General features: G+C 38.2%; 3 protein-coding genes and 1 long non-coding RNA gene across 13 annotated transcripts; 2 read left to right on the forward strand and 2 right to left on the reverse strand.

The window, feature by feature from the left end:
* Positions 1-3,795: 3,795 nt before the first annotated feature.
* On the reverse strand, positions 3,796-25,795 carry LOC141642486 (transcriptional adapter ADA2b-like). 2 transcript variants are annotated; one of them, XM_074451317.1, is made up of 12 exons: positions 25,677-25,795; positions 7,603-7,658; positions 6,832-7,010; positions 6,645-6,710; positions 6,392-6,517; positions 6,237-6,312; positions 5,572-5,635; positions 5,438-5,490; positions 4,738-4,954; positions 4,406-4,616; positions 4,174-4,320; positions 3,796-4,091 (listed from the first exon to the last, which is right to left on the reverse strand). In XM_074451317.1, exons 1-12 carry the CDS (start codon positions 25,724-25,726, stop codon positions 3,900-3,902), a joined length of 1,437 nt encoding a protein of 478 aa, XP_074307418.1. In that variant the 5' UTR covers positions 25,727-25,795; the 3' UTR covers positions 3,796-3,899. The 2 variants fall into 2 exon arrangements, with proteins under 2 accessions (XP_074307418.1, XP_074307417.1); XM_074451316.1 differs by lacking the exon at positions 25,677-25,795 and adding an exon at positions 8,377-8,694.
* Positions 13,983-18,198, forward strand: LOC141642484 (protein ZINC INDUCED FACILITATOR 1-like). 7 transcript variants are annotated; one of them, XM_074451313.1, is made up of 9 exons: positions 13,983-14,634; positions 15,582-15,692; positions 15,787-15,876; positions 16,045-16,130; positions 16,229-16,336; positions 16,445-16,489; positions 16,578-16,666; positions 16,846-17,238; positions 17,658-18,198. In XM_074451313.1, the coding sequence occupies exons 4-8, from the start codon at positions 16,053-16,055 to the stop codon at positions 16,970-16,972; spliced, it is 447 nt and encodes a 148-aa protein (XP_074307414.1). In that variant the 5' UTR covers positions 13,983-14,634; positions 15,582-15,692; positions 15,787-15,876; positions 16,045-16,052; the 3' UTR covers positions 16,973-17,238; positions 17,658-18,198. The 7 variants fall into 7 exon arrangements, with proteins under 7 accessions (XP_074307414.1, XP_074307416.1, XP_074307410.1 ...); XM_074451315.1 differs by having other exon boundaries at positions 16,068-16,130; positions 16,814-17,238; XM_074451309.1 differs by having other exon boundaries at positions 16,068-16,130.
* LOC141642485 (uncharacterized) lies at positions 19,297-21,624 on the reverse strand. 3 transcript variants are annotated; one of them, XR_012543323.1, is made up of 3 exons: positions 21,303-21,594; positions 21,092-21,193; positions 19,297-20,800 (listed from the first exon to the last, which is right to left on the reverse strand). It is a non-coding gene; the product is annotated as an uncharacterized LOC141642485 (long non-coding RNA). The 3 variants fall into 3 exon arrangements; XR_012543324.1 differs by having other exon boundaries at positions 21,116-21,193; positions 21,303-21,593; XR_012543322.1 differs by lacking the exon at positions 21,092-21,193 and having other exon boundaries at positions 21,303-21,624.
* On the forward strand, positions 23,858-24,909 carry LOC141642487 (SKP1-like protein 1A). Its single transcript, XM_074451318.1, has 2 exons — positions 23,858-24,330; positions 24,465-24,909. Exons 1-2 carry the CDS (start codon positions 23,983-23,985, stop codon positions 24,636-24,638), a joined length of 522 nt encoding a protein of 173 aa, XP_074307419.1. The 5' UTR covers positions 23,858-23,982; the 3' UTR covers positions 24,639-24,909.
* Positions 25,796-26,206: the final 411 nt, after the last annotated feature.

Genomic DNA, 26,206 nt, shown 5'->3' on the forward strand with positions numbered 1-26,206 from the left:
CAATTTTCCGCGGCGTCCAAACCTAGGCCTCCGCACTTGATGAGCTCATTTTTTAAATCTCCCTTCGGGAGGCCTTTCATTAGTGCGAAGGCGCGATTCGGGATTGATTTTCGAATTTTGGACCTTTCCGTCGAACCTTTTCACATAGTTCGAGAGACTCGTCTCCCTCTGTTTGATAGTTAGGAGGTCCGACGTCTCCACGACCCTTCTCTTATTGCAAGAGTCTTTGGGCTAGAAAGGCGTTCCTTAGGTCGGCGAAGTAGTACACCGAGCCGTCGGGAAGCCCTTTGTACCGGCTCCGAGCCATCCCATGCAAAGTTGTTGGGAAGACTCGGCACCGGACCTCGGGTCGGGCTGCTCCCATACCGACATGTAAGACTCGAAAGCCTCAGCGTGGTCGGAAGGATCACTATCTCCTTTGTATGAAATCGGTGGCAACTTGAGCTTGGGTGGCACCGGGACTTCTAGGACGTAGGCGTTGAGGGGTTGCCTGACCACGTGTTGAATGACACGTGGCGATCGGCTCCTCGCATCCCTATCTTGGCTTCTCCCCTCGCAGCGGGAGGGGCTCCTTCTTCGACTATGACTCCTTCTCCAACTCTGCTGAGTCGGACTCCTCTGGCTCCTTTGGGGTATGCCTCGTTCGTGTGGCGGGGACGCTGTCCTTCCGCGAGTGCGGGAAGGACTTAGGTCTACCGCGCCCACTTTGGGCTCCCCCGGCGTCTTGACTGGGTCAACTTCTCCTAGTGCTCCGTTCAGATTTCTCGGAGTCACGTTTTGGGCCCCGGTCTCTGGGTGGTTTCCGCCGCTCTTGTCGGTGTGACAAGTGTGAGCAGACGCATTGCTAATTAGGTCCAGGACCATTTTCGGTTTTTGCTATGTCAACCACATGTCCCATGATGGTGACTGGTTGGTGGGCGGCGTATCTGGTATTATCGGCATCCCGAACTCCGGTTGGATTACTCGCGGTGGAGGGCCGCTCGACTCGAGAATTGTTGAAGGTATCATCCGGGTGGAGGGGCTCGTCGGTTACGAACACCTCTTCTTTGTTTCGACATTTTCTTAGCTTTTTGGGTGGGTTTTTGTTTTTTTTTTTTTTTTTTTGGGAATGAATGTGACTAGCTTCTAGTGTCGTCCCCACAGACGGGCGCCAATTGTTCGGGTATAATTCAGCGGTGATTAATTACCACCCGTGGCTTGTAGAATAATGCCTTGAGCTGAATCCTTCTTGCTCCTATCGTCCCACTCGGCCTCTCCGCAACAATGAACAGGCGAGGGCTTGGGCGTGTGCCAAGCGTACTCACTCCGACGCTCAAGTCGTAAACTTAAAGGATCAAGTTGTGTAACTTGGCTAGGTATATATTGTAGAGAGATAAGGAGATATTACAGGATGAATAGTGTATTTAGGTTATAATTGTGAGATCCTTTCCTCAATGAAGGTTGAGGAGTATTTATAGACTTTCACCTTTTGTCACGTAGTGGCCAAGTGGCCAAGTGGCTAGCAGGTGGAAAGACTGATCTACCCCTCGGCCAAGGGACCTATGGCGGCGGCGGACAATGTTGGCTCGCCGAGGGGTCTTGGATATGAGTACGCGGATGTGTGTCCCTACCGGAAGGTTGTCACGCCGAGACCCAGGTGGCGGCCGATGGGATGCATCGGCTAGGCTATCTAAGTCGTTGACTTGCTGTGGATATCTTTGACCTTGCTCAGTGTGTTGACTTGGTCAGCGGTGCAGAATATGCCCCATCATTAATAAAATCTACAACTTATATTAATAAAATAATACAAATATACTATTCATCCGTCTGAAGAAGCGTCTTGAAAATCCAAGACTGATGCTCAGACTCTCAGCTCAAACCCACTACTTTATCCAAGTATGAGCTTCAGCCAGTAAAAATCTGACGCTAAGACCCACCCTCATACCTCTCTTCATACCCCGTTAAACTTAGCCTAAGGATCATGATTTTGTTACTCCGTAACATAAACGAGTTGAAAAATAATGCAATTGTTAATTGAATCGTTTTAACGAATTTCGGTGAACTGAACCGGGGAAAAATTATTTGACATGAAAAAAGTTCGCCTTTGATTGGCTAGTTTAGAAAGTTGGTTAACCAAATTGAAAAACTGAATCGTTTCACTAAAAACCAAGGAATACAAAATCATTCTAGTCTTCTGTTTTAATTATATATTGCTCGTTTTACGAGTAACAATTAACCAAATCGCTGTTTGAAACAAGCAGGGATAACGGTGACTGAACCGAATAAAAATAGTGAACCGATTATCACCCACAGACCACAGTGGTGACATGCAGGTAAGACTGAATTAACCTTATTGAAGTAGTAAACTGTGAACATACATACAACTACGCAGAAACAGTAATTAAATACAGAGTTGGTAAGTCTTACAAGTGGCTAAAAATGGAAGGTGATAAAGGTTACTATTAGTAGTAAAAACAGAGATTATTGACATGCATGCTCCTCTATATATTTCCTGCCTTTTAGCTTTTCTAATTTAAAGCCAAAGAAACAATGGCAACTGCTAGTTGCGGAAATTTGAGTATTCGAGTTTCGATGTTTTGCATTCTGTTTTGCACCTTAGCGCTACCTTCTACCTTAGGTAAGTCTACCTCTACGGCTCTACCCATACATACTTGTTTCGACTTAAATTTTCAATGTTAGCTCTCGAACCTTAATTTCAAGTTGCAGCGTGTTATGGACTTATGGTACAATAGGACCGTCTTATCTAAAACCTTTTAATAATATTTGTAACTGTAGAGTCGTAGTCGTCTCCCCTGGATGCATAGTTGGTTGGTTATAGTTACTTGCTGAATTGGTTGCGCAGGGCGTCTACCAAAATCCGAAAGATGGATTGATTCAGGAAGCAGGTTGGTAAGGAATGTGCAATTGAACAATCTGAATGATAGTACTGGTATGTACTGTAATTTATACTAAGAACTAACCCTTTTTTTATGTCACATTTAATTTAATTTGATTTAAAATCGGAACTGGTTGTTTTGAGTATATGTTGTAGATTACGGGGACAACCCAACATACAAACCATGCTCGAATGAAGACATAATCATTGGCCAGGGGCCGGAAGCACCCCTTCCAAGCGGAATCCAAACTTACTCTGTATAAATAATGAATGCATGTGTAGAGGGATGCAGCATCTGCAATATCCTCGTCAGCTGCGGATGGTTCAGCTCAGCTAGGCTGATTGACCCAGCTATCTTCAAGCGAATTAGCTACAATGACTGCCTTGTCAATGACGGTAACCCTCTTCCAGCCGGCCAAGCCGTCTCCTTCCAATATGCTGACAGTTATCCGTATCCTCTCTCTGTCTCATCTGTCATGTGCTGCTGAATGAAATCTACCTTTACTCTTTAAACATTGCAGCCCTTACACGAATCATTGTATCTCATAAAATACTCATCAATAAAGTTTCTTATGAACTGCGACTCCATTTCATTGATATCGAGTCATATCGTGTTTGAGTTACTCCCTACATTCAAATCTAAATACCATATCTATTTTTGGTACGGCCTCCAAGAAACTACTTTAAACATGTGACGTTTAGACTTAAATGGATGAAGTATCAGGTGGGATGGATCATCTGGAGTAGGGTTCGGGTTCAATTCCGTCCTGTTTGACAAATGAGTGTGTTGTCAGTTATTGGTTTGGCCCAACACATTGGATCGGTAGCGCTTCATTTAATCACATTTTTCTTGCCAAATTAGGTTTCAGACAGATCGAGTCATGTCAGATTTTGGAAGTTCCAACTTCCGGTGCAGGACATGTACACAATAGTCATTTTAATTGCATTAATTTCAAATGAAAAGCACAGAATAAATATGTTGTTGATTTATTAGAGAAGGTTGATAAACAACCCAAGTGTGTTCTCAAGGGGGGGCGATCCCCTTTTTCAGAAGCATGTCATAAATGCGATCAGTTTTGGTAGGCTCCAAATCAACCAAACGGTGAGCGTCCGCTTGAGTGGCAATATTGCCGCTGAAGATGTTGACAGATAAAATCTGCTGCGCCTTGAGATACGACTCTGACGATATCTTCAAGTCATGGCACAGCCGTTTTTCCTGACAAGACATCGCATAAGAGTCAGATGGAAACACAATACACTTGTACAAGACAGCAAAGTCGAGGAGAGAAGTAACTTACAGCTTCAGAAAGCAAGTGATGAATAGGAGGGATGCAAGTGGCATCCTCTTTCCCTCTTTCCCCTCTTTCTTCACGTTCCCTTTTCCTCTTCTCTTCAAGGTATTTATCTGCCTCCGCGGATGAGCGACATCCTGCAGCTCGTGCTTCCTGCACCACATCACATCAATCAGACATCATTCCTATTTATCTGGACGTGTAACAAGGAAAGTGACAGCCAATAGTATTGCTTGACCTTGAGCTCCTTGATTCGCTTAAGAGTGCGGTGTTCTGCAATAATTGTCTGTAGCATATCCTCATGATCCTCCTTGGAGTGGAATCGCATGAATGGATCATATTGACGGCATATTGCCTTCTCTTCCGCAGAAAAATCCTTCTCAATGGGGTTGGGATATAGTAAATTTCTCTCGATGATGAAATCCTTTCTTCTAGTCCTCTCATCAAGCCTGCAAGTTAACAATGAATGTAAGATTCTGTATCAATGTACTCCACCGACCTTTGACACTGATTAAGCAGAGAAATGACAGTCAGATCCGGCAATAGTGTACAATGAAGTGAATAAGCTACCTTTGACAGTAGATATGCAACACTTTTAATTTCAGTTCTCGTTCCTCTTCTGTGTCAGCGTCCTTAAATTCCATATCCGCGAGCAACTGCTCAGCATTGACATCATACTCCGGATCAAATTCACGCCGCTTAGGGTTGTATCCACTTAAACTCACCATGGAAGAATCTTCTTCTTTTGGAGGTTTCTTTCCAATGGGATTCCTTTCCACCTGAGAATCTACAGTTTGAAGGCAATATGAGTACGAGCTAATACAAATGCATTGCCAATCTATAAACAAAATTAAGTACTCCCTTTGTCCCGATCATTTGTTGTCCTTTTCCATATTAGGGTGTCTCAGTCAATTGTTGTCCTTTCTATTTTAAGAATGAATTTGATGAGCAATTTGATCATTCACATACAATTTGGTCCACTTGTCATTCAGTAATTGGCCCCTCCTCTTTCCTTGATTTTTGTGCCAAAACTAAAGGACAACAATTGACCAGGACGGAGGGAGTAGCAATGTTGGAAATAAAACATATGAAATTGGAGAATTTAATCAGTTCAGTTCGGTGGCAGAATAACCAGAAAAGACACATTAAATAAGCATCTTAGCCAGGCCTAATTAAGCGAGAAACAATTAGTATGCCTCAACATTTCGTTGATGCCTCATTTCTTGTCCTCCTCATTTGATTCTTGTTGGTGAGTAAGTAACGGACTCACCTGTGTTTTGGATAAAGCGACTTGAAGGTCCTCCTTTCTGTAAATCGTCAACTCTGACAATTGTAGTAGAAACTTTCACTTCATCTGTTGTAGCAGGCTAGCATTGATCAATAAAAAAAGAAGGATAATCATACATGACCATAGAAGGAGAGAATGTAGGCTCTGCTTTTAGAGTGTGATCACCAAATGGGGTTGACCCTGCAGCAGACGTAAAAACAAACATGGATAACGGATTACCAATTTCCTTGTATACATCATCGTAAAGTAATATAGGAGTAATAAACTAAGCATAGTGAACTTATAAAAACCCTTATATACAATCATAATACCCTTAAAATTCCTTGGTCTCATAGAGGCAAATGCAATAACACCAACTCACCTATACCATAGTATTAATCTAGGTGTCGGTCACGGTGGCCATACTGGTAAATTACCTTATAAAATGCAACCAATATCACCTCAAAGGGCTCAAACTATGATAAAATGCGGTCAGCGTAACCTCCAAAACCTTATAACTCGGCCACGTATTGTCATGGCTGAAATACCAAACCATGCAACTTATTTTCAAAACAGACAAATTCACTATGCAGACCCAATATATGAGACTCTGATACCCAACAAATACATACAACTACTTCAACTTACTGCATCTTTTCAGCTTCTACCATACATAACTTATTTTCCCCGCACACCAATATACGAATATTACATTGCTTGAAAAAAGGCTTAAGCTTTGACCACCCTGCTTCACAGAATAAAAAAATTTTAAGTACAAACTACTGAAAATGTACATACTTACCTTTCTTTTCATCATTATTTTCCTTTGCCATAGCTAGAAGATCGTTCCTATTTTTCCCAACAACATGAGTCATGTCCTACAAGTGTAAAATTTGCCACGTCTTACAGGAATATATTGCAAGCAAAAGTGATTTTAAGCCATCGCATATCACATACCGGCAAAGGGAAAAAGGGTGAATCTAGGTACACACTCCTATAATGGCTAATGCACTGTTCTTTGCTCTTCGTACCCACGTGCTCTGCTACCTCTGCCCAGTTCCCAAGTCCATACATTTCCAGTCCCTTCAAGAAATGATGACAAAAATATAAGGAGCAAGCCTCCCAAAACATAAAAATCCCCTTAACTATCAGCATTCAGCAAGGATCAATTGACAATAATGCAACATAAATCATTGATAGAATACAGCACCTCCAAAAGCAGTATCTCTTCATCTGCATTCCAATCCGCTGTCATCAGTGGGAAGGATAAACTGTCCTGTAATATATTTTGTTCCCAACAATCTCAACATTAAAAGCTAAGCCCGAAAATTTGTAGCATGCACCAGTTACTGAGCAACATAAAATGTTCATTAGGAGGTAAAAGAGACTTCACTGACCATAACCCTGTAAAAATGATTGCTTTTGTGCGGTTGCATTTCTGCTCCAACGGAAAAGCACTCAACACATAAGTCAAAGTCGGGACACATGGCACATTTGATACGAATGCGGCCAGTAATATCTTTGTTACAGTAATTACAGTGATACAATGCCCTTTTCCCATCACCTGTTCCTTGTCCTGTGCTCATCAGAGAACCAGCAATAAGTATATATAATTGCATTTCCATCTAGTAAACTCCATAGAAAGAGCACAGCGGAACTTATTTCGAATTCCTTTGACCACACACCACCATTCTTATTCTGGAGTTTATGGTTATCAGTGTATATTATCAAGCCATGTTTTACTACAAGTAGCAGTACAATTAGATTCACATTTCATGGTCAGCATCGGTTGTAGGCAATTATATTTATATATTATCATACTTAAGATTAAGGACAACTTTAGCGCTCCCACTCACCCCTTAATATCTGGAGAACACATTATGATCGTCATTTGATATCAACTTATTCCCTACCATAAGAAGTATCAAGGTCATGCATTTATCAAAATCAACTTTATCATAAGTCGTAACGCAGTAGCTAATTTGACAATCTCCCTAATGATTGCAAGTGACTCTAATTACCGTTTTGCTTAAAGAGCAGATATCACCTCAGTCACTTCACTACAACTCAACTAGCTTATCATATGTCAACAGTCACCAAATTCAGTAAAACTACTGATCCTTGTTTATCAACTGACTTCAATCATTGAGTATGGAACCAGGGATTACCTCCAAGGGCGGATTCTATATTTTCCCCACTTGAGGCATTCTTTTTTCTTCTCGATCTGCAAAAGAGAAAAAAAAAACGCAAGTTAGCTGGTTAATCAAATGTTCCGTAACAGGTGTTCTTTTGGACTGAAACTTGACAAACTGAACTAAAAAAAGCTGAAATGAAATAAACTGAGCTAAAGTGAGTAAAGTTAAGTCCAAACGAAAAGGGCCTAAATCGCTTTTGATTAACATTAGGATTCCAATTCTAACTGCGTTCATAACTTCATACAGTACTATCTAAGTTTGCTTATGAGCCAATCATGCCAATTGTACAAAAAGAGACAACATTTTCCACATCCTACAGCACAAATTATCAAATTAAGACAGTTGCATGATGTATATCATCTTTATCAAAATACTTGTTTAAGGCGGTTTTCCACAAGTATACTGTAAAGCAGGTCATTTGGTAACTTTTAACATTCATGGCACATATTCTAGCTACTTGGGATCTATTTTACACAATATTAGCATAAAACCGTCTTAAACCATAACTTTTACACCTCATTGAAAAGTTATTATAAGCTCGTTGTAGACCGTACGCCGGTGTCACAGACTAACTATACGACATGTTAAGCAAATAAGCAGTGTAATCATAAATACCAACAAAAACAAACACAAGGCAAAGATCATAATAACCTAGTTTAAGCAATTAAAGAAGAAAGAATGGAAATTTACTTGAGTAAATAGATTAGTAATTAAAAATGAAAGAGAAAGAGAAAGAAGAAGGAATACCTTTGAGTTGGGTCATCATCAGAATGGAAAACACCTCGAGAACGACCCATCAATTTTTTTGATTGATTAAATCCAATACTAATTTCAGCTCTAACATTCAACACATTTTGTAACTATCTCTCAAGGATTAGTAGTTAAAGTATTCAGTTAATTTTATTACGACAGAAGTTTACGAGGTATAGTATTATTTTATTTGGATAATTAGATGATACTTCTAATTTTGTTGGTAAATGGAATAAATTAATTTGGGTTTTTCTTTTCTTCCATGGAGTTGACAAAAGTGATACGACCAAACGAATTTGATTTGCCAGAATCTACCACAACCAAGGTGAAGCAAAATACTTTTGACACCAAAATTACACCAAAATTAAGGGAAGAGAATGAACTAATTAATTAAGTGTTTGCAGTTTAGTGGTAGATTTGGGTAATCTTAAAGTTTGCAAAGGCAAGAATTGCGAGGTCCCGTATTTGAACCCACGGATGAGCAATGCATGCGGTTATCTCGGCGGCTCCATTTGGGGTGGTTTACATGGTCCAGGTGGTGACGCTGGAATGCCTGAGCCCGGGGGAATAAACCCCTCGTCACCACAAAAAAAAAAAAAAAAAAACTAATTATCATTACACAAATTTTCATTGAATACGGACACTATCCGTCTTCAGCTTGTGACGTATAATTTCCGTCACAAGCAAGATGCTTTGTTATCATTGTATGATAATTAATATATAGACTAAATTAAATTTTGAAGGATTAAAATATTCATTAAAGACATTACAAAAATATGAAGGTAAATAATTAACTGAAATACGCAAAATGTATTACAGTAATAGGTAATAAATAACCCGGACGGAGAGGATAATCCACTAAGGTTAAACCGATAACCGATAATACTCCATTGTAACTGATTTAGGGTCATGATGTTCTCGGCTTAATTTCAGCTCACTTTAAGTGCAACTCACTCCAATTTAACTCTATTTATCTCAGCAAATTTCGATTCAGTTCAATTCAGCTCAAGTCCATTCAATACAAAGTTACAAACGACATGACCTTATTCAAGTGGAACTAAAATCAATCCTATTTTATATTTCCTCCAATTTCATTTATTGTTCTATTGTTCCTAGAGGCGGCAAACATTGACACGACACGAAAATCCGACACGAACCCGACACGAAGTTAATGGGTTTGGGTTGAGGCTTAATGACCCATTTATGTAAGTGGGTCGACACGAACACGACACGAAATTTAATTGGGTCGGGTTTGGGTTGAGCTCTCTAAACACGAACCTGACACGGATGACCTATTTACTAAATTAATCCTATTTTTCTTGATTTTTCATCGCATAAATATACTTATACTTTTCAAATATAGACAAAACACGAAAACACGACACGAACCCGAAACGAAATTAACGGGTTCGGGTTGAGGCTTAATGACCCATTTATGTAAGTGGGTCGACACGAACACGACACGAGATTTAATTGGGTCGGGTTTGGGTTGAAGGGTCTGTGACCCGTTTACATGTGACACGATCCGATCTGTTTGCCAGGTCTAATTGTTCCCCTTTCTTTTGGCATAAAAAAATAAGAGAATCAATTTGGACCACACAATACACATGACCCCACATCAAATTGATTTTGAACTACATAAAGTTATCCAAAAAATGAAAGAGGAAACTATAAGAAAAATGGATGGAAAGGGAAAGATGAACAATAAATAAAACAATAGGTCTTGGTATAGACGGGTAGGGCGAACAGACGGGTAAAAACCTCTAATAAAATGGGTAGGGGGATAAGGTGGGACACCCCCATGTGTTTCCCACTTTATGGCAAATGGGTATTTTATGAGGGAAAGTGATATCCGTCTATACGTATAGACGGATAGTGTCCGTCTATAATGAGAATTTGTGTAAATAAAATTGAAGGGAGTACATATTTATTACTTTTGACACAAATTTGACAGGATGATTAAAAAGGACTGATGACTAAAGCAGAAGATGACTTTGGTGTGATGGTGTCTACGTAAAAGGCGTTGAGGCTAGAGTTGGCATTGGGCCGGTCCATGTGTCGGCCCATCGTACCTTCCCCAAAAAATGGCTCGGTCTAGGCACGGATATTGGGCTGATTGTGCCATGTCGTGCCTACTCACCCAAAACTCCGCCGCGGCCCGCTTCTGGCACGCTCAGTTTGGTGCTCGGGCCGTGTCTGGCAGCTAATCGTGCCTGGCACGTGGGCCGGCTCAATAACCTTAGTATTTTTTTCTAAATACTTTTTTTATTTATATAAATAATGAATATTAATGATTTAAATATATATTTTATTAAATATTAATATACTTGATGTCTTGATTACTTGTATTTTTAATGTACTAAATTTAACCAAGTAATTAAAAAACGTTATTAAAAAAAGGAATTTAATTAATTAAATAATTAAGAAACAGGCAAAATCTCGGATCGTGTCGTGTCAGGCGTGCCGTGCTTGGTTCGTGCCGGACTTGAGGCTCATGCTTCATCCTAGAACATTGTCGATGTTGCTTTATTTGTTTTGTCAAAAATAAACTAAAACTCATGGATTTTAAAAAGAAAGGAAAAAAAAGTAAGAAGATGACTAAATAACAATTGGCTTTTAATGTTCCAAATAAGTTTAGATTGGAGCTAAGAGGCTAGCAGAGACGCTTATCCCCGCTAACACTCGGTTTGAAGTTTTTAATTAAAATTTTTCAATTTTTTCGAGTTCTTCTTACACCATTACCCGTTCCCTCTGTAAAGATTTTTCGCCCCGTTGACGTCAATTCGTGGCTCTGCCACTTTAAAACTATCAATCTAAACTTAAAAATAAACATAAGATGAAATACATGTATGTTGATAACTCGGTCCAAACCGAACCGAACCTCATCCGACTTGTGTACCAACCTGAACTCATTTTAGTAAGAAGATGACTAATTCATTTCTTTTTCTTTCAATTTTAATCAAACTATTTGGAAATTTTTACAGAAACACATATTTTGTTATTTTTGGAAAATACTTGTATAAGCGGTTTTACACAAATTTATCGTAAAAACGGATATTTTATTAACCACTTTTAACAATTAATAGGGTTCTGATTAAAACCGTTTTACAACTATCTTATATATATGGGTTTTTCTAACATGTGCCCTAAGGGCACATGTTAATAAGTTAAGTATGGAAAGATTTTCAACATTATATCACTAATTATGGTAATATATATATATATATATATATATATATATATATATATATATATAGGGTCGGGGTCAGGTGCGAACTAAAGTACGGTACGAACCGTACGAACTACCTTAAGTCAATAAAACACGCGACTACCCTCGACATTAAAAGCTTTACTTTTACAAACCAACACCCCTTATATTTTCTTTATCCCCTTCCACCACCCACTACCCTCCCTCCACCTCCCCAGACCACCACCCTCATCCGACGGCGACCTACTTTACGGGACTCCGACGCCGATCACGCAGACGCAACTTTGACACCGACAGTCTTTGTAATACCCCGTATTTTATATCGCTAATTGAGTCGAGTTAATTGGTTAGTCGTATTGATATCGTAAGATCGAGTTATTCGTAAACTTGTTGAGACGGGTTTAACTGAACGAAGTCACGTTAGCTACCCACTTACCCAATCACGTTACCCATGACCCATTTACCAGACCCATTTACCATCTAACCTAATCTTTAACCTAAATTTTACCCTAGCTCTTCAAACACTCCTCCCTCATCCGCCTCCCTCTTTTCAACGGCACAAATCCCAACCTTCACGCAAATCGAGAGCAACGAGAGTGAGTGTGGGTGTTGACGGCGCAGCAAGGAAGAGCATAGAGTGGTTGTCGACGCCTTGAGGCGGCCCTATTGGTGGTTTGCGCGGCAGTTAGGTAAGCAGTCGACGTTCTTTTCTTTTCTTTGTCGTTTGTCGGGTTGTTTTTGTGGTCACCGTGTGTCTTGAGGAGGTGTTAATGGTGGTTGGTGTCGGGGAGGTTGTATTGGGTGGTTTGGGTCGTTTCTTTTGGTGGCGGTTAGGGAGGTGTTAGGCGATGGAAATGGCGGCAGGAGGCATTGTCGACAGAGACAATCAAACGGGTTATATATATGGGTTTTTAGACGGGTTTAGACGTTTAGGTTTGAGGTGGTGCCACCGTGGACTCGGGGGAGGTCGAAACGGCGGCGCCACGACGTCTGGGTGTGTTGTCTGACGGCGAGCAGGGCTGTGGTGGTTTGGCAGGGGATAGGTGTTGGCTGCGGTGGTTGTAGGTCGAGAACAGGGGGTGGTTGGTGAGGCTCGGTGGTGAACCAGGCCAAACGACGACCCTGGTTCGACTCGCCGGCGGCAGTCGACCAGGTTGGGGTCGGTTGTTGGTGGTGGGGTCGAAGTGGGGAGCAGGCCTGGTGGTTGTCGTGGTGTCTCAGGCGGCGCGTGAGGGGGTTTAGGCGAGTGTGAAGTCGGGTTGTGGGGTTTGTGTTGTGTTTGTTTCGGTTTTCTTAATCGTAAAAATTGTTAATCTTTTATTTATCGTCTTAGTTATTCAATTTAATTTCCGAATCGTTTGAATAATTAGAGACGCGTTTTGAGTCGGGTTGATTAAAATGGAAAACTGTTATATCGGGAAGTTTCCATTTAAGGAAACTTTACATGTTAGGGACTTTCTATTTTTAGTAACTTTCTATTTTGGGAACGGGGATAGTTTAAGTAATTGTTTATCATTTATTTTTCTTTCAGAGGGCGAATTGTTGTGGAATATTACTGAGCACCCGACTATTTGACCGCGGTACTGAGGTAGGGAAATACACTTGACTTCTTATCGTGTTGTTGAATTGTGTTGACTTGTTTGTGTTTCATATGACCAAATTGTGAACGCGACTTGATTCGTGGTTGTTGATTACGCTATGATGTGGTTGACTGAATTGTTCGTGTTGAGTGTGTTATCACAACATTTGGTAGCTGGCATGATTTCATTCATTGATATACATATTGTATTGCATTGTTTACCGCTGAGCATTCATTTGCATTGGAGATGGAGGATGTTGTGGTGACGTGGTGTGGTGATGATGGTTCTGCAGGACTTGCCCTGGTGTCCTCTCGCGTGAAAGTGGCGAGATCGGCTACGGTCGATATATAGTCTAAAGGGGATCGGTATGGTGGGCGTTCGGGTTATGAGATATGAGTTGAGATGGAGGTGGAGGTGACGGAGGAGCATGCATATCATATTTTGTTGTTTCATTGTATTCCCTACTCAACCTCGTGGTTGACCCTGTGTATTCGTGAACACCTGTGACGATCCAAATATTGGGGAGCAGACTTGACAGGTTTATGAGATAGGATGGGAGCTTGATGGGCGTGAGACACTGGATCAGAAGACTTAGTAGCTAGATCATCATTTAGAAGACTTTCACTTTTATTTATGTTAGTTCTTTGTAATTTGATGTAAATGAGGTTTTGTAAAAAGTTAAATTAAAGAAATTATGTAATTTGCCTTGGAGTTTAATTTGTTATTCACTACCTCGGGAAACCGAGATGGTAACAGTCCGGTTTATTAGGGAATGTCTTGTTAAAGGCTCCTTCGTAAATCGGGGTGTTACAGTCTTGCTTTTCTTCTTCTGATCGATTGTCAAAGTTGAAGAAGTTGGTGGTTTTGTTGAGGCGGGCTGATCGATTTAATGGTATAAAAATAGGGTGATAAAGGTATGTGAAGGATGAAACATCAGTTGTCATCATTCGATTAAGGATTTGATATTATCAATGTTGATGAATTCGATTGATAGGCGCCGATCGGTAATTAGGATTTCTCATTTGAAGTTTGGGATGATTGTTAATTGAAAGGCAATAGTGATTGGTGTCAGATGTATGTCGGTGTTAGTCGAAGAAGTGGCCAGAGACGTAAACAACGTGAAAGTGACAAAATGGCCAGCATTTCGTCTTTGGTCACCGAAGTATTCGCCGGCGACAGTGACTAGTGCGATGGTTCTCTGTGGCTTCTGGACTCGTGTTGCGATTCTGCGTTGGATATGGTTATTCAAATGGTGGTGTTTGGAGATTTATGATTTTGTAGGTGAGTCAAATAGGAGGAACCGTAATCATAAATTGCAGATTTGAAAGACGGTTGATTAGAACCCAGAATGGAGAGTGGAAGCATCCCATGATTTTGAATTGTCAAAATTCGATCATCATCATCATCATTCGCTACAATTCTTCTTCTGACTTCCTCCCAATTCAATCTTCCTTCCTCGCATTACAAGTGAGTTTCGCTACTGGTTTTTTTCTCTCTTTCTTAATTCCGCATTTTTCCTTTTATATTTCTTCCTTTTAATTTATTTCCTCATCAAACTATTTTACCATCCATTTTTTTTTCATTTTCCCAATTTTTTATTGCTGCATATACTTAGGTTTACAGTATCTGGAATTTTTTGACCTATTTTTGATCAATATTCATTCATATACTGCTCAAATGATTGGTTCAACTACTGCAATGTCACTACTCAATACTAATTTTGGGTTTCGACATTGTAAAGGAGTGTATCTAGGAATTGCAGAGAAAGATTGTATCAGCGAGGTAAAAAGAGTGTATCTACTTGAGAGGGATGTGTATCTGACAATCTAAAGGAGTGATATAGTGTATCTAGCCATCAAGCGTTTGAAAATGTGTTGACATAAATGAAAACAGTTGCCAGACAAGAATTGTTTACAGATAATGTATGGTTTTATCCAACTAGTTAACATAAAACATGTCTAAAAAAAACATGAAAGGATCAAACAACGCACAAGAAGAACTAGATATAAACATGGTTTCTCAACTATTTACGACAAAATATGGCAATTTAAAGGGGTGTATCAAGCATCAGAGAGAGATCAAAGAATTTAAAGGAGTGTATTTAGCGAGGTAAAAAGAGTATCTTGATTGACAGAATGTGTATCTAGCTATCTAAAGTAGTGTTGTGTATCTAGCGAGGTAAAAAGTGTATCTCAGCAAGGTAAATGAGTGTATCTAGCTCAAGAAGATGTGTATCTCAAAGAATCTAAAAGAGGGTATCTAGCAAGGTAAAGGATCCTAACATGTCTAAGCACCCTCACTCTACTTAAGTCCTTTTCTTGTAATTATCGACAACTGTTTCAATTCAGTTGTATACGTCTATCTATGTAATGGAGATGTGTTTCTGATTGTCAGTTTTTAATTGGTAATTACAGGGAAGAATCGAGGATTTTAGGAAGACATACAAGGAAGAGCATCCTGATTCCAAGGGTATTAAGGAGCTTGCTAAGGATGTTGGAGCTAAGTGGAAGGCCATGACCGATGAGGTTTATTCTCATCCTGACCTGTGTGTCCTTTGCAGTTGCGTGGATATTTAATTTAATTGATTGGTAATGCTGATTTAATTATTGGATTATTCAGGAAAAGAAGCCGTATTTGGACAGAGCAGCATAGCTGAAGGTGGAGCATGAGAAGGCCATGGAAGAGTATAATGCTCATAAAGAAGAAGAGGTATGTAGATAGTATAGTTTCAGCCTGCCTATGATACAGTGGGATAACTTTCCGAGTTTCTGCCACGAATTTTTGCATTTTTCTTTCTTTACTTCAGTAACGAAAATGCATTGAGTTTTTTTTGTCTTTCCCATTCTGCCCTCTGCTCGTGTTCATTCCAATATTCAGGTGTTGACATGTTGATTTTTCAGCTCTTCTTGTATCCACAAGTTGACAAAATCTTTGGACCAGTTATGATTATTCGATTATGTGGGGTATGCTTTTCCGAACCCTCTTACGTGTTCATACTACAGGTATACAGTATACAACTGAGAAAGTATATATTGACATTACCTCCTTAAACTTCTTTCAGATGTTATCCATATCTTTGTTACAATCCTCCCCTTTCATAGCATTACTGCAAGGGTTAAGTCTCGTTGTGGTGTTAAATAGCGCCTATGTGATCAAGAATGTTATGTCGGTAAGTCTGAATAAACTGTAATTTTCATTTATGACCCATATACGAGTCTGAATTGTGAATTATGATATGTGATTTGCATTTCACTCTCCACTGTTGACGTTTTTACAGACATGTATTAGAACCAGCTCATTTATTCTGCAAAATCGAGTTGTGGTAAGTTCATTTTAACCTTTCTGACATTATTTTCCTTAATATCCAGTCCAATTTTCATGTCTAACGAAGATAAACAAATTGAATACAGGATCAAGATCAACGAGGAGCAGCTAACGGCATCTCCATGACAACCATGTCTCTTTTCAAAGCGGTTGGCCCAGCTTGTGGAGGTGCACTGTAAGTGTCTACGCTTTACATAAGATATGAATTACTGTACTGTTTTCGGTATTGCAGTAAATAAACATGAGTTCGGTGGAGTTACATAACCATCTTATTCATGTTACAAAGGTATATCCTTTATAGTGTGATTCACTGACTTTCAAGGTTTCTGACGACTTGACGGCGGCTGAGATCAGGGATAACAGGTGGCGCATAGGAATGAGAAAGGTAAGAATGCGAGATCTGGTGATTACGGGTTTGATGGGTAGGAAGAGAAAATGCAGTGCTCGAGAAAAGATAGGTTGGTGTGGTTCACCGCCATAAATCAATAAAATATGCGCATCATTCCCTTTCTACTCCAACACCAAACTCAACGCCTTGACTTCATCTCTCGTTCTTATCCGCAACTTCCAGTACACCTGACTTCCCCCTTCCTCATCTACTACCACCACCGCCACCACCCGTCGAAGCTTCCATACGACCGTCGAACGTGGTGCTATCTGTCCCGAGTTTCCTCTACGCAGTCCATCGCTACACCTCAACACTAACTCCATTGTTAAACCTCCGTGTTCGGTCCATTATCAGAAAAGGTATGCTTTAATTCCGACTTCTATTTCCCTTTTTAATGAACCTAATTGCCCTTTTTAATGAATAGTATCTACAAAGAATTAGTTAATTAGAATTCGAAAAATTAGGGTTTACTAATTGATTTGAGATTGTATTTTGTCAAAAAAAATTGTGATTTTGATGTTAGATACTGCTTATATATTACCCAATTGTACATGTACTCTGCCATCTCTGAAACTATCTGATTTATTCAGTGATAAGGAGTCATTAAATTGTATGGGATAGGGGAATCCGCTCTAAAGAGAGAGCCTAAAACGGTTTTATTTTAAACTGTAATTTTTCTTCCTTTTAGATTATTGATAGGCTGAAAAATATGGATTGAAATGAATAGTTTCTTTGAAGAATCTGAAAACATTGTTGTTGTTATGATGTTTACGTGCAGAGAACTACTATCACCTCCTTAATTGGTGACGTACTTTGACATAGGACTGTGATGCAAATGAAGAGGTGCTTCGGCAATTCGACTTGAATATGACCTGGCTTAAGGGCTATGCATTGGCATGTCTCGACTTGATCGGCGGAATGTTGCTTAGAAATCCGGATTGAATATGGCCTGGCTTAAGTTCAATATTCATGCACTTCGGATAAGCTAGCCATATATAGCATCTTCCTCTTTTATATTTGACACCTTCATCTCAGGTTTTGTGTTGGTTAAGAAATATGTACTGTTTTATTTCAGAAGTGCATGAATATTGAACTTACCGCAGATGAATAACTTCCTCTGTCGTTTGAAATACAGCTCTACGATAAAACTGTGACTGTAGGGTTGAGGGACTGGTCTGAATATTTCTAAGTAGATAGTGTTAACGCCGCTCCGCCATGTAATAAGGAGAAGGAAGTTGTATTAATGTATTATTACACTCTCTATTAACTATTTACCTGTAATAATTGTCTGAATGCAATCCATCACTTAAGATACTAAAGTCCTCAACATTCAGCAAGATAGGAAACTATCAAGTACTCTTTCTAATCAAAGTGGTTATATTGTAATCATGGCTTCTTCTTCTTAGGAGATTACCACTTCTGAAGTTGACTCAAGAATTAGTTAAATTTTTGCAAGAGGCTTTGCATATTGCAGAAGCAGATGAGGCAGTATGGGCTGTGAAGTTTTTGACTTCCAAAGCGGCTACATCCTTGAATAAACTTCACATTGCTTGCATTGAGCTACTTTGCTCGGCCATGGCATGGGCAGATTTCAAAACGGCAAATCATGCTGAGCTGCGGTCAAAGATTATATCCATGTTCTTCAAGTCGTTAACATGTCGCTCACCAGAAATTGTCGCTGTCGTCAAGGAAGGACTAAGACATGTCTTTTGATTTGTCCATTCTTAATTTTAATCTTCACACATATTTCTTAAGAATGGAGAACTTGCAGCATAGTTTACTAATTCTTTAGTTATGAATTTTGAGTGTATTTAACTAGCTAAAAGTATGTATCTAGTAACTAAAGGAGGAGCGTATCTAGCAAGCTAAAGGTATGTATCTAGTAATTTTAAAAAATGTATCTACTCCCTCCTATTCCCTCTATCAATCTATTAAGTGTTAAGGACAAGGTTACATAAGTTGTGTAAATATTTGTATCTAGCAAGCTAAATGAGTGAATCTAATAAGGTAAAAACTTGTATCTAGCAAACTAATGGAGTATATCTACCTCTTGTTAGAGAAGTGTATCTAGCAAGGTAAATAAGTGTATCCAGCTTACCGGATATGTGTATCTGACTTACAAGAGATGTGTATCTAGTAAGGTAAAAGAGTGTATCTTACCAGATATGTGTATCTAGTAAGGTAAATGAGTGTATCTAGCTTACCAGTAATGTGTATCTAGCAATATAAATGAGTGTATCTAGCAATATAAAGGAGTGTACCGAGTGTATCTAATTTGCCAAAAGTGTGTATCTAATAAGATAAAAAGTGTGTATCTAATAAGATAAAAAAATGTATCTAACAAGGTACAAGAATGTATCTTACACATTTACATAGTCACCTAAATATATGTATTTACCCAACTAGAGATACGTATCTACGCAGGTTAAACAATGTGTCTACAAGCCAATATACGTATCTACCCAATTTTTCTCCCCTACATACATTTTTCGACATAGAGTTTTACATACGTGAACGCGTGATGCATTGCTTTACATTTATAATGCTCCGCATATCTAAAGTATACATTACACTTCTAACATACTCCGTAATTAATTTTGTGAAATACTGTATATTGCCCAAGTACACAAAACACATTATATACATTCAAAAGCAGTGTAAATACATTTTTTAAAATGCACTAGTTCTAGATACCATTGAGCAACACCGCTAAAATCAGTTGACGTCGCGAACCATCACCGTCACAATTGTGTCACCGCCAGCGCCTATTGCACGTGCATTAATTTTGGCCAGTAAAAACACCTTTTTAATTTCGAAATTCTCCAACGTGAAGCCTTGCGTACAATCTCAATTCACAAAGTTCAGAAGAAATCCCTACCAGGCTACCACCACCCCATTACCAGTCGCCGGAGCCTTGTCATATAACCCATAGGCAACCTCCATTTTGCATCCCTTCCATCACCACCATCAAGAAAATGCTCCTGGATACAGGTATGTGAGCTGCCCTTCTTTAGAGAGACTATCTTGTTCGACAAGGAGGGAGGTTGCTTGTGTCTCTTCTTGCAAGCTGAAAAGCATTGATTGCACAATCAAGTAGTTGCCACGCTCAAGTTCAAACAGGACTGTAGCAAACTCTGCAGCAGGTGTACCTTAATTTGCATCCATGATCTGAAGATTGTAAGTTGGTATTAGCTATTTAATAGCCAGGTTTGCTAAGTAGTCCTTTGCTAGATTCGGTGTAGTACAGCGAGGACCAATTAGGAACTTAGTTGGCCCAGGTGTTTGCGGTGGTTTAATGGTAATCCATGATGTGTAGCTTCCTTGGTAATGTTCAATAGTGTGCAATGCGGTTGATCGTATTTTAACGACGTGGTAGATTTTCCTGAGGACTGTCATGTAGTCGAGGAATATATGCACTGAACCTTGTGGACTTATTGGAACTTGTTCATCCATTTCTGTTAGAATAGCTCCTGTTGCAAGCTGCTCTAATTCCATAAGTCTAAGGCTGTATAGTTTACTACACCTTTCGGCAGATTTAAACGACGGGGCTGGTTGTGGGGTTAGTTCAGGGATGTGCTGGTGGTGCTGGCATTAGGTGTGGTGGTCATGGTGTTAGTGTTAGTGTTGGTGTTGGTGTTGGTGTTGATGGTGGTGGTCAGGTGGGTGGTCGTGGTTGATCTTTAGATCGTGGATACACTAAATAGCAGCCCGAATACACATAGTATTATTAGTGGATACACAAACTGATTTGTGTATCTAGTAATAATATCATGTGTATCTGGTAGTAGTACCATGTGTATCCGACGGTAACCCTTGATATGCCTAAGACCGACCTGAATTACACTCAAGAAGAGTCGTTGCTAGTCAATATCGAACACGAGTGGATCCAAACCCAAGCTTCATTTGGCAAGTTCACACTCCCTGTATAAACATAAATTTGTAATTATTTCAGATGATTTCCAATGGGTCGATCATTTCAACTCAATCGCAAAAAGATTAGCACATTTAGCTAATTTCAAGCAGAATGCCAAAGAGTAAAAGTTGGCTTGATTTAACTTGTTTTTCTTTATTAAGGTCGAAAGAATCCTATTAAGAAAAGACCTAGCATACCCAATTTAAACATGGAATAGTCAAATCTACAGTACGCACAAAAATAAGAAATAATTAGCATAAAACAGTAAAATTAAGGGTTAAATTGTACAAAACTTAAACCTATGAATAAATTGAAGAGGTTACATCAAGAACCGCAGTAGACGAATGATAGGCGAGCAAATGTGAAGTTGTTGACGCCATTTTGAGTGGAATGAGGTAAGACTGAAATTAGGGTTAGAATTCTTTAAATTACAGCAAATTTGGGGGAAATTAATAAAATGATGGAAGTAATTAACGAAACAATGAAAATTAGTACCAATTATAAACTTACATAAGGAAGAATCTCCCAAATTTGATCGAGATTGGAGGATTGATGTGATGAATTTGAGCGAAACACGATCGAAGGTGCGGTTTTCTGCGAAATAGTTAGATAGAGATCCCGCCGCCGGAGAGCTCTCGTCATCGAAGAGCGGCCGTCGTCGGAGTGTGGTGCATGTCAGTGATGAGTGAGATTCGAAGTGTTAGTGACAATGAGAGTGTGTCACTGTGTCGGGTGGATTTGGGGGTTTTGTTTGAGAGGATAAGAGGAGGATAAAAGCGGTAATCTTGGCCGTCTAAATTATGATCTGAATGGTTGTTATTTAGTTCGTAAGTTCGCACCGAACTTTCAGTTCGCACGAGATCCTATTTCTATATATATATATATATATATATATATATATATATATATATATATATATATATAAAGCTGGGTTGAAACGCGTGGATGTGGCGTGTCAACCCGGCCTTAAATACACATATTAATTAATTACAGCTGAAATTAAATACAAACATAATAAATGTTGTATAAATCTCAGCAAAATATTAATTATAGTTTAATAAATTTTATTATAAAATTTTATTAAATAATTACGGTGATTTGATTCTAAATTTACTAAAAAGTTATTTTGATAAAAATTCTAAAATGTAAATAATTACGTTCATTGTGAAAAATGCTTTCAACTGAGTATAATTTTCATTATATTTATTGAAATATTTATTTTGATATATAGAGATGATTAAAGTGAGTGTCTCACAATGTTTTACATTTACGTATAAAAATATTTTGTGATAAAACTTAGACTATTAAATCCATTACGAAAAAAATATTTGGAAGAGTCATTGTATATATTAAAAACACAACTTTAAAAAAACTACTAAGAGATAAGTTTTTATAGTCTGGGAATGAAAAATAATTATCTTGGACAAATTGAATACATATGAGATTTTGATAGGTTTCAATAGTGTGATAACGAGTATGTGTACGAGTGTGTATGTACATAGTGATCGCGAGTGCATTTGAATAATAAAAACAAAAGTAATGATTATTAAGTAATATAGTATTATACGACATGAAAAAGTAGAAAACACGTTACATTTTTCTTTATTATCTTTAGTTAAATATGTTGATGGGGCATATTCTGCACCCGCTGACCGAGTCAACATATTGAACAAGGTCAAAGATATCCAAAGCAAGTCAACACCTTGGACAGCCTAGCCGACGCAGCCTGTCCCTTGGGTCTCGGCCTGGAAACTAGCCAGCCGGGACACACACATCCGCGTACTCACATCCAAGACCCCTCGGCATGGAGTCAACAGGGCCCGCCGGCCTGCCATGGGTCCCTCGGCCGAGGGTAGATCAGTCTTTCTACCTGCTAGCCACTTGGCCACTTGGCCACTACGTGACAAAAGGTGAAAGTCTATAAATACTCCTCAACCCTCATTGAGGAAAGGATCCAAAAAGATAACCTAAACACCTCATAATCTGGTAATATTTTCCTTATCTCTCTACAATATATATACTTCGCCAAGTAACACACAACTTAATCCCTTTAAGTTTACTGACTTGAGCGTCGGAGTGAGTACGCCCGGCCAAAGCCGAGCCCTCAGTTTGTTCATTGTTTCAGGAGAGACCGAAAGGAGAATTCAATCAAAGACGTCATTCTACAACCAAATACTCCGTATTACTTTTAGTTAAATATTTTATATGTTATCTTTTAAATACTTTGAAGTTAAATATCAAAAAATAATATTTGAGAAAGTTCAACCTATTATATTTACAGGTAATAAACTCTTAAACATCATTATATATAGTTGTTTAACAAAACAAAAGGTGCAAATTTCTCTTAGATATGTTTGACACATATCACATGCAAGACACAATCAAAACATTTGGATAAGTTGAGGTTGAATTCTATATGTTTGATAGATAACTGTCACATGTTATACATAAAAAATTAAAAATTACATAAAATTATGTTCACATCATTGTGAATAAATATTAATTGATTTGAGACATAAAGTATCGTGAAATGATATAATTTGAGAACTTATTGTTGTATTATTCGAATAAATTTTATTTTGATTAATATGATATTTCACCAGTCACAAATTTATTTATAAAACGTTGATCATGCATAATTAATTATCACTTATTAGTTTTAATTAAAACTCTTATGTATTTTATTTTAAAACATTGAAGTTAAACCTAAAAATATTAAATTTGAGAAAAAATTATTTATAACAGAAAATATCAAAGGTTATATGAATTATATAATTTTTCTTCAATTATAATCATAAAATATTAAAATAGGTCGCGCGAATACTACCTAATATTAATGTAAAACTGTCTTACCCAAGACTAACTCAATTTTACACGATAGAAATTTCACTTGCTCTTTAAACACTGTTAAAAATCCAATTAACATACTCCCAAGTCCCAAATAAGCCGCAATTGACTCTTTTGGTAAGTTTCCAAATCTCCGACTTCGCTAATTTCCTAAAACCTAAACCGATTAAAATTTCCGTAATCTAATTGACTAATTCCTAAACTCCGTCGAACAGAATTTCCTAAACCTTTTAGAATTCCTTCCGGCTTCCACTATATAAACCCACCTCACCCCACACTTTTCTTTCATCACAACAAACTCTCTCATAAAACAGAGAACAAAAAAGAAGCAAAAACAACAACAATGGCGGAAACAACAACAACATCAAAGAAGATCATGTTAAAATCATCCGACGGCGAGGATTTCGAAGTGGACGAGATTGTGGCATTGGAATCTCAAACAATAAAACATATGATTGAAGATGAATGTGCTGACAACGCTATTCCTCTTCCTAATGTTACTGCTAAAATCTTGTCTTTGGTTATCGAGTATTGTAAGAAACATGCCGATGCCGCAGCTGCGAAGAACGCTAATACAACTACTACTACTACTACTACTGCTGATACTACTTCCGTTGGTGATGATGAGCTTAAGAAGTGGGATGCGGATTTTGTCAATGTTGACCAAAATACCCTTTATGATCTCATCTTGGTATGTTCCATCTTCACGTTTTTATCTTTTCAATGTTACTAATTGATTTGTCGATAATTCTTGTATAAAACCGTTTCTCGTGTAATATTGGCCGGTTTATCCTAACATGTTGTCTGTCAATGGTGTTATCTCAGGCTGCTAATTATCTGAACATCAAGGACTTGTTGGACTTGACCTGCCAAACAGTGGCTGACATGATCAAAGGAAAGAAACCAGAGGAAATTAGATTGACGTTTAACATTAAAAACGACTTCACCCCGGAAGAAGAAGAGGAGATTCGAAAGGAGCACCAGTGGGCCTTTGAATGATCGTCTCTCGTTTCGCTGCTGCCATGTTTTTATGGTCGGAGATTAGTTGTTGATGTCAAAGAGTTGAGAACTCAATATTTTGTTTTGTCTTAGAATTTAATTTAATGCCTAAATAATATATTTGTTAATCGGATAATTATTGGTAAGTGATGAAATAAAAAGAAATACATTTTTATAATTTAATTAATGTTCCGTGTAATAATATTACTCCGTATTATTGTTCTTGTGGCTCCCTTTTACAACGAAAAGAAATTAAGGTTTGTTCAGTAAATTGTTATATTCTCTATAAAAACAGATTTTTGTTCCTTTTTAGATACATAACGATAGGGAGCAATAGCAAATATTGTAAAGAAATCCAAAATATGAGGACGGTAACAAAAATCAAAGAAGACGACGATCTATCGGCCTTGGGTATCTGTATTTGCTTCCATCAGACATGCAGAAAATTCCAGTTTCTGGTGAGGTGATAGTAAAGTTATCAGAACTTGTTCATATTTTCCGAGCAGCTGTGTTTCCCTCTTGGATACCAGTCAGGCAGTCACTTCACTACAACTCAACTAGCTTATCTTATGTCATTAGTCACCAAATTCAGTAAAACTACTGACCCTTGTTTATCAACTGACTTCTATCATTGAGTATGGAACCAGGGATTACCTCCAAGGGCGGATTCTATATTTTTTCCACAAGTATATTGTAAAGCAGGTCATTTGGTAACTTTTAACATTCATGGCACATATTCTAGCTACTTGGGATCTATTTTACACAATATTAGTATAAAACCGTCTTAAACCATAACTATTACACCTCATTGAAAATTTATTATAAGCTCGTTGTACACCGGTGTCACAGACTAAGTATACGACATGTTAAGCAAATAAGCAGTCTAATCATAAATACCAACAAAAACAAACACAAGGCAAGGTCCAAGGATCATAATAACCTAGTCTAAGCAATTAAAGAAGAAAGAATGGAAATTTACTTAAGAGTAAATAGATTAGTAATTAAAAATGAAAGAGAAAGAGAAAAAAGAAGGAATGCCTTTGAGTAGGATCATCATCAGAATGGAAAACACCTCGAGAACGACCCATCAATTTTTTGATTGATTCAATCCAATACTAATTTCAGCTCTAACATTCAACACATTTTGTTTCTATCTCTCAAGGATTAGTAGTTAAAGTATCTTATCTTTATAAATACCTAAACATTTAGAGCAATTCTGTGCGTCCACATCATCAAATCCAATTTTTTTCTTTTTTCTTTTATACCATTAAATGCGAGACCCAAAGAAAAATTAAGAAATTAATTAACAAATAACCGTCGTTGTTGATGTTTTATACGTAAATGATTACATTTATAATTTATACGTAAATATTTATGAATAATTTAATAAATTAACAATTTATGAATAATTTATATTACAATAAATAGCAACAAATTACAGCAATTTACATTACAATAAATAACAACAAATTACAAAAAAAATTGATACAAATACAATACAAACTTCAATAAGTCTTCCTTGTGACGGGTATATCCGTCACAAGCTTGCGACGGGTCAAATACTACCC

This window comes from Silene latifolia, chromosome 2 (genome assembly GCF_048544455.1).
Source record: "Silene latifolia isolate original U9 population chromosome 2, ASM4854445v1, whole genome shotgun sequence".
In the NCBI taxonomy this organism is placed as follows: domain Eukaryota; kingdom Viridiplantae; phylum Streptophyta; class Magnoliopsida; order Caryophyllales; family Caryophyllaceae; genus Silene; species Silene latifolia.

Excerpts from the sequence above, each read along its gene's own strand:
- LOC141642484 (XM_074451309.1), top strand. The coding sequence starts at position 15,844 with ATGGAAGAGTATAATGCTCATAAAGAAGAAGAG. Across the intron at positions 16,490-16,577 it reads TTCTGCAAAATCGAGTTGTG|GATCAAGATCAACGAGGAGC; the intron begins GTAAGTTCATTT and ends AATTGAATACAG. Across the intron at positions 16,667-16,845 it reads CCAGCTTGTGGAGGTGCACT|GGATAACAGGTGGCGCATAG; the intron begins GTAAGTGTCTAC and ends GGCTGAGATCAG.
- LOC141642486 (XM_074451317.1), bottom strand. The coding sequence starts at position 25,726 with ATGGGTCGTTCTCGAGGTGTTTTCCATTCTGATGATGATCCTACTCAA. Across the intron at positions 6,313-6,391 it reads CACCCTTTTTCCCTTTGCCG|GACATGACTCATGTTGTTGG; the intron begins GTATGTGATATG and ends TTACACTTGTAG. Across the intron at positions 4,321-4,405 it reads AGCGAATCAAGGAGCTCAAG|GAAGCACGAGCTGCAGGATG; the intron begins GTCAAGCAATAC and ends GATGTGGTGCAG.
- LOC141642487 (XM_074451318.1), top strand. The coding sequence starts at position 23,983 with ATGGCGGAAACAACAACAACATCAAAGAAGATCATGTTAAAATCATCC. Across the intron at positions 24,331-24,464 it reads CCCTTTATGATCTCATCTTG|GCTGCTAATTATCTGAACAT; the intron begins GTATGTTCCATC and ends GTGTTATCTCAG.